Genomic DNA, 6,413 nt, shown 5'->3' with positions numbered 1-6,413 from the left:
TTCCCTTCTATAAGCAGTCATGACTGACTCTGGCCCCTGGAGCCAAACCAGCCACTCAAGAGGGCACAAGTCCTGGTGTTTACACAGAGTCTGCATTCTGTCAAGAGACTGCAGTGACCCCAGACACAAGGTCAGACCTGTGACTCACCTTTCCAAGGAAGAGCTGGCAGGAGCAACCAGGCTGGTGTCACCAAGCACCCTTCCTCCCCGACTCTGTCCCTCCTGCATGCCCTCTCTGACTCACGCTCCTGGTCACATACCCTCTGTGAGGGTATTCACATGTCTTAGGGTGTCATTTTAGGTGATTCGTAGTGGGGACGAGGACAAGGCACCAGAGCACCTGGGCTACTTACAAGGGCTTGGTCAGCACTTCTTGATGACTTCTAGCAAACAAGGGCCCAGGGAATGCCGTCCACAGCAACCCTGGAACCACCTTACGGAATCACAGCCCTACAAGACCTTGCAACAAAGCTATTTAACGTGAAGTTAAAAAGAAACCACCACACAATTGTTCTTCCATTATAAAAATTTATCAAGGGAATAATTTGAGTTTTTAGAGGCTTGGTTTAGCAAAGTAGAAGACTAAAAACCATTAAAACACTTTAAATCCTTTTTTACCCTACTAAGTGGGATGTAAATTAAATAAATCCTCTATTACTTTAGGAAAGAGACTGCTTTCCTAAATCAGAAAAGTTGATTTCCAAGCCACACTCTTACCTCTACTGCCTTATAACCCTAAGGAGAACTAAATCTCACCAGGGATGGCTCCTCTGCAAGTCAAGGTGGGAAGAACAAGTGATATCCTGACACAAACTGGATGTAGACTCTAAGCCAAAAGTAGAGTCTGTGATATGTAACGTGACCATACAATTTATCATCCAACCAGGATACTTTTGAGAGTGAAAGGAGATGCTGTTAATTACTTGAGAACAATAGGCATAAAATGGGACACATGGCCACCCTGGTGATAAGGCAGTTTGGGACACTGCATTTCCCAGCATGCCCTGCCCCTTGAAAGTCAAAAGGCTCGACTGGAGCAAGCACCCTGGGACTTGCGGTTAGCACCATGTAAGAGGTAAACAGTATAGGGCTGAGTTCTGACATGGAGGCTTCCTCCTTCCATGGGACACTTAACCAGACACAGAACACAAGACCTGAGGTGAAATTTCAATGGATATTAAGTCTGGGGTGGAGCCTCTCCCTCCCCAACCACTCTATCTTCTAACGGTGTGGAACTGGTAGAGCTGTCCATTGGTCCACTGCCTTGTTTCTCCCGGGTGCGGTGCTGCCTCTGCCTCCACACATCATCAGCATCCTTGCAGCCGCTAGTCCTGTGGGGGATTCTGGGCCAGGTGCTGTTCCCACTCGACTTCAACCAACTTGTACAGCTCCATGGTGGCCTGAGCATCTTCCACAGAGGAATGTCCGCTTTTCCCAACCTGAACGAGGGAGGAAGAGAAGAGCATGAAGCCACAAGAGACTGTTTCTTCCCTTCCCAACTGGCACCCCTGAACCCCAATCATGCTGTTGCTTCTGCAGAGTTAGCGGGCTGCAAGGGTAGAACTCTGGTGGGGTCCTACTCCTTATCTAATTTCAGGGGTTCAACTCCTATGCTATTGTCTGCCTCAATCCTTTCTGTGGCAATGTATGTATGCCATATTGCTCTACATTCTGTAAAGAAAGAACATACTAGATCATAGACAGGCCTTCAGAGTCCTTCATCGTCCCCAGTTCCTTAACTGCTCTCTATATGACATGTGTCCACACCCACCTGCCAGGCAGGCCACCCCTTCTTTGAGTGCCAAACATGTGAAATACATGAGGTCCTGGCATCCACTACGTGGCCTTTTAGACCACCACCACTACCCGCTTTCTTCTTTTCTTAGTTAGGGTTTTACACTCACTTCAAAGCTTTTTTCTTTTCCAGAACCCTGTGGAACACTGTGAGGTAGAGAACAGGAACTGTCATCTCTATGCACAGATGGAGAGAGACTACCGCGCCCCTCAGCCCAAAGCTCTTGCCATCAGAGCAGCCCGCCTGGATCTCTCTACAACCAGAGGAATTCTGGGGTCAGAGCCTGAAGAGAGGCAGCAAGGAGAGCCTCCAGTGTCCAAGCCAGGAGCCTGGCAGCATTTGGGGAGACGCACCTGGATGTCCCGGTTCAGCAGCTTCTTGGTGAGACGCTTCAGAGACATGGTGGCATTCTCCGGGCAGTCAGCCTTCCGGTTGAGGGGGGGGATATGGGAGGTGTCGCGGGTGAGGGACTTGGGGTGAAAGTACTGAAGGGCTTTGAAGTCGTTGTGGATGGCATGCCCCACCACTATCTTCCCTGTGAGGATCTTCAAGATCTGAAACAGGCGTGCAAGAGGAGGTGGTGAGGTGGAAGACTCAAAGGCGGAGCCCCTGCATCCTAAAAGCCCAACGTGGCTGTAGGTCCTTCTAGGTTCTTTTCACTAACTGCCCACCAGCCTCATCCTTGAAATGCCTTCTCCCACAAGGTTTCTTTGACCTGAAATCCATCTCCTCTCCCTGAGGTGAAAGTAGGTATTTTCCATGGTATAACCCTATAACAGTGCCAGTGGCTCTTTATCGTCTCATTAATTTCCATCCCAATGACAGATTAATTTGCCTTCAGTCCCAAATCACACTCACATTTGAGATGTTCGTGTAACTCTCTAGTTCAGTCCTAGGCTGCTACTTGAAGTCCTTTAACCATTATCATTTTGCTGGCCTTAGACACAAGGCTGGGACACGTGGAGTCAAAGATGGGCTCCAGAGAGGTAATGGAAGCCCAAAATTATATGCAAGTAGATATGTACATGGGTTTTTTTTTTTGCGGGGGAGAGGGTCTACAGCTTTCATCAGATTCTCAAAGGTTCTACAAGCCATAAAAGGTAAGGATCCCTTATAGACTAAAGCTGCAGAGGGAGGTGATCAGGTGACCCATGCCTGTGCTGCCTTAACACAAAGTCGGTCCTGCTGCTTATATCTCCTCCTGCTCATAACCAGAAGGTATTTACCAGCTAGTCAGGAACTGTATTCACGCTAGGCCTGGCACCAAATAACTTCTCACCATTTCAGGATCTTAAAGCATGAGAACAGACTACCACTGAAGACAACCAAATTATATGCCCGGGGCGCTGAAGGCTGTTCCTAAAATGGGGTTCCAAAAGTGTTGTGAACAAGAGCAACAGTCCTGGAATAAGTGCATGGCCTCTCAACGGGACCCTTCGGAAGCGGGAGACTCCTCCGGATGTACCTTAGTCTCCTACTCCAGCTCGGGCACTGGTGAAATGCTTCATTATGAAAACCATATGAAGTCCAATCAACTGGGTATTTAGTTGCTCCTGACTTTACCTGCAGTTTACTGGCCACCAACCCCTTTACTCTGCGTTAACCTCAACACATAGCCCTACTTCAAGCTGAACTGATTTGCCATCTAAGACCCACTCCATCTTCTGCCTCTCCCAAGCCTTTGCTCACTGTGCCCCTGGAGCACAAGATGTTCTTCAACTCCTCAAGTTCTTTCTAAAAACCAGACGTTCCATCTCTTCCAATGGACTGTTCTGGCATATAAGGAATTATTGGAACAGAGTGTGTCTGGAGAAGGCAAAGAATGTGGAGCTGAAATTACAAAGACGTGGACCGAGGGCGCCCTCTGGAGGCCTCCCAAGACCAGCAGGTCCCTACCCCTCTCCTCCTTCACTTCCTCTCCTCACCTCTACCGCTCATCCTCCTTTCAGGTTCACTTGTGCTCCCAGTATTCAGCATAGGGCTACAATGACTAGGTTTGCTCAGTGAGTGAGATGAGAACCCCGACATATTAGCCCTGTGTCTTTTATCCCCTTCACTGTAGGCTACCTCTCCCAGTTACACAAATATGCCCCAGTTCCCTCTGTGAACATCCTGCCCTCTCCTCCCACCAACACTTTCCACACTTGCCAGAGGTTACTTCTCGCTTGGGAAGCCCTCTCCACCTCTCTGTTCTCAACCCTGGGCTCCAACTGTACAAGGCACCCCCAGTTGAGCCCTTGTCCTCTGGCACTCATGCCTGCTGCTCTACCACTGGCTGTTATTTCTCTATGCGGATCCCCAGCTCCCCAGATCAGGATTCCACTTGGGACCCAAAATAGGTCTTTGTTAATGAAGTTGGTTACACCAGCTAATTGTAACTTTCTGGACTTTCACCACTTCCTACCCCCACAGGAAACCTTCTTCCTCATCTGATATTCCACTCCCTCCCACTCTTCCCTCCACAATCCCTTGGCTCCTTCCCAGGGTGATATGCTTCGCTAAAAAATGACTTTGGGGCTGGCCCCGTGGCTTAGCAGTTAAGTGCGCAGGCTCCGCTACTGGCGGCCGGGGTTCGGATCCCGGGCGCGCACCGACGCACCACTTCTCCGGCCATGCTGAGGCCGCGTCCCACATACAGCAACTAGAAGGATGTGCAACTGTGACATACAACTATCTACTGGGGTTTTGAGGAAAAAAAAGGGAGGAGGATTGGCAACAGATGTTAGCTCAGAGCCAGTCTTCCTCAGCAAAAAGAGGAGGATCAGCATGGATGTTAGCTCAGGGCTGATCTTCCTCATACACACACAAAAATAATAAAATAAAATAAAATTTAAAAAAATGACTGACCTCTCCCCACCCCGCCTCGTTGCTACCATCATGCCCTATGCTTCTCACCTGGCTCTGAGCAATCTTGAAAGGTGTAGCATTCACCATGTGCTGCTTCCGGATACCACTCCACCTGGTCCGGTAGTCCACAATGTGGCAGGGGGGAAGGATGTACTCATCATAAAGCACATCTCCGTTGTAGTTGACAATGCTACATCGAGCCAAGGAACTGACATGCCCCTTGGGTCCTGTGCCCACCATCTCACAGTCAATTGCCACCATCTTTTTTGGCATCTTCTGGGATACTCTAGAGCATTTATTCTCTAAATGAGCTTGGGTGGAGTTCTGTGGGGCATTCTTCTGAGGAGGGTTCTTCTGGGGGCCCTTCTTCTGGGGGCGAGGTGGGTGGCTCTTAATCTTTGGAAGGGCACTCTGGAACTCCCCCAGCAAATCTACTTTAGCTACAACAGAACTAGCCTTCTGTGAAGGAGCAGGGGTCAGCCAAGGCACTGCAGCTTTCTTGTCCAGGGACTGCTCTGACCCATTGCTGGAGGAAGCTGTCTTCTTCTTTTTTGGAAGGGGAGGGCCCTTCCAAGTGCTGTCCACCCTAGGAGTTTCCCCTTTCTTTGGAGGTTCAGAGTGCAACTTAGGCACCTTGCTAGGGGGCTGGTTCTTCTTATTCAGAAAGCCTCTCCGTTCCAAGAACCGCCGCTTCTTGACAAATTTTCGGTGCTTGGCATTCCCTTCTAATGCCTTTTTTGGCGGGGGTTCGCCAAAATCCAGATTGAGGAGCAAGGTAGACATGATGACAGTAGATGGTGGGAGAGCAGTTGGGAAGAGTGGCTTACCAATGAAAAGAGGATGGAAGACTCATCCTCTGCTGAATCCCACAGACCAACATCTGGAGATTTGTAGTATACCCTGGGGAAGAAAGTGATCCTGATAATGGAGTTCATAGACCTGGGAGAACAGTAAGATAAGACCCATCACTGTAGGACTTAAGGGAAGAAAGACATCAGAGCTACCTCCAAGACAGAGGGGGAATGAATCTGTAATATGCAATGATGGAAGAAGCACTGTCTGTGCCAGGAAGCCTGGATTCTAGCGACGCCCTACAATTCACCAGCTGTATGGCTTTAGGAAGGTCATTTCCCCTCTCTAGATCTCAGTCTCATTTGTAAATTGAGGGGACTGGAGGGCCAACCAGCTCGAACTCTGTGAGTCTGGAAAGCCAGAACAGGAGAGCTCTATCATCTGCCCAGGGAGGGACCGTCTAAGTATGCTCGAAAGCTAACGGGTATGCCATAGATGAGCTCTAGATTCCCCAAGCAGCCCCCGCATGGGTCCCACGAACAGAGACACAGTCCAGGCACCCCTTTCCCTCGCCTCCAGGGGGAGAGAATCTCCACATGCATCTCACCCAAGTCCTTCTCCCAAGAGAGAGCCTTTGACAATACATACCAGCAGAGCGGAAAACCAGGCGAGGAGCAGCCCACCTCTGTGAGCACACTTTGGCCGTCTCCGCCACGGAAACCGACTCCATACACTTACCTCATAGACAGGCCCGGCTAGGACCGGAAGCGCCCGGAACCGGACGCGGAAATTGGCGCCCGCCGGCGAGGCCCGGGACGGCAGGCGCGCGGGTTGGAGCGCGCCGGGGGGCGGCGCGCGCCCGTAACGCCCCTGCCTCCGGGAGCGAGGCCAGGGACTCGGAGTGCGTGAGCAACGGCGGCGGGGGCGGGGGCGGGGGCGGTGTAGGGGGGGCGGGGGCGGGATGCGCTCCCCGGCCCTT

The 6,413-nt window shown here is 50.8% G+C and overlaps 1 protein-coding gene across 4 annotated transcripts; it reads right to left on the bottom strand.

Moving 5' to 3' along the window:
• Positions 1 to 508: 508 nt before the first annotated feature.
• Positions 509 to 6,404, bottom strand: ISG20L2 (interferon stimulated exonuclease gene 20 like 2). Of its 4 annotated transcripts, none has more exons than XM_087441546.1 (4): positions 6,173 to 6,404; positions 4,691 to 5,581; positions 2,149 to 2,349; positions 509 to 1,439 (listed from the first exon to the last, which is right to left on the bottom strand). In XM_087441546.1, exons 2-4 carry the CDS (start codon positions 5,423 to 5,425, stop codon positions 1,326 to 1,328), a joined length of 1,050 nt encoding a protein of 349 aa, XP_087297672.1. In that variant the 5' UTR covers positions 5,426 to 5,581; positions 6,173 to 6,404; the 3' UTR covers positions 509 to 1,325. The 4 variants fall into 4 exon arrangements, with proteins under 4 accessions (XP_087297672.1, XP_004436288.1, XP_087297677.1 ...); XM_004436231.3 differs by having other exon boundaries at positions 4,691 to 5,542; XM_087441551.1 differs by lacking the exon at positions 6,173 to 6,404 and adding an exon at positions 6,083 to 6,165.
• Positions 6,405 to 6,413: the final 9 nt, after the last annotated feature.

The sequence above is a fragment of the Ceratotherium simum genome, chromosome 2 (assembly GCF_057802395.1).
Source record: "Ceratotherium simum simum isolate JZ-2026a chromosome 2, ASM5780239v1, whole genome shotgun sequence".
Lineage (NCBI taxonomy): Eukaryota > Metazoa > Chordata > Mammalia > Perissodactyla > Rhinocerotidae > Ceratotherium > Ceratotherium simum.
Note: the sequence above shows the minus strand (reverse complement) of the source record. Positions and strands in the feature narration are given on the sequence as shown.

Coding starts and splice junctions, on each gene's coding strand:
- ISG20L2 (XM_087441546.1), bottom strand. CDS start 5,425: ATGTCTACCTTGCTCCTCAATCTGGATTTTGGCGAACCCCCGCCAAAA. Junction 2,350..4,690: donor TCAAGATTGCTCAGAGCCAG/GTGAGAAGCATA, acceptor CGCCTGTTTCAG/ATCTTGAAGATCCTCACAGG. Junction 1,440..2,148: donor TGCTGAACCGGGACATCCAG/GTGCGTCTCCCC, acceptor TCCCTCGTTCAG/GTTGGGAAAAGCGGACATTC.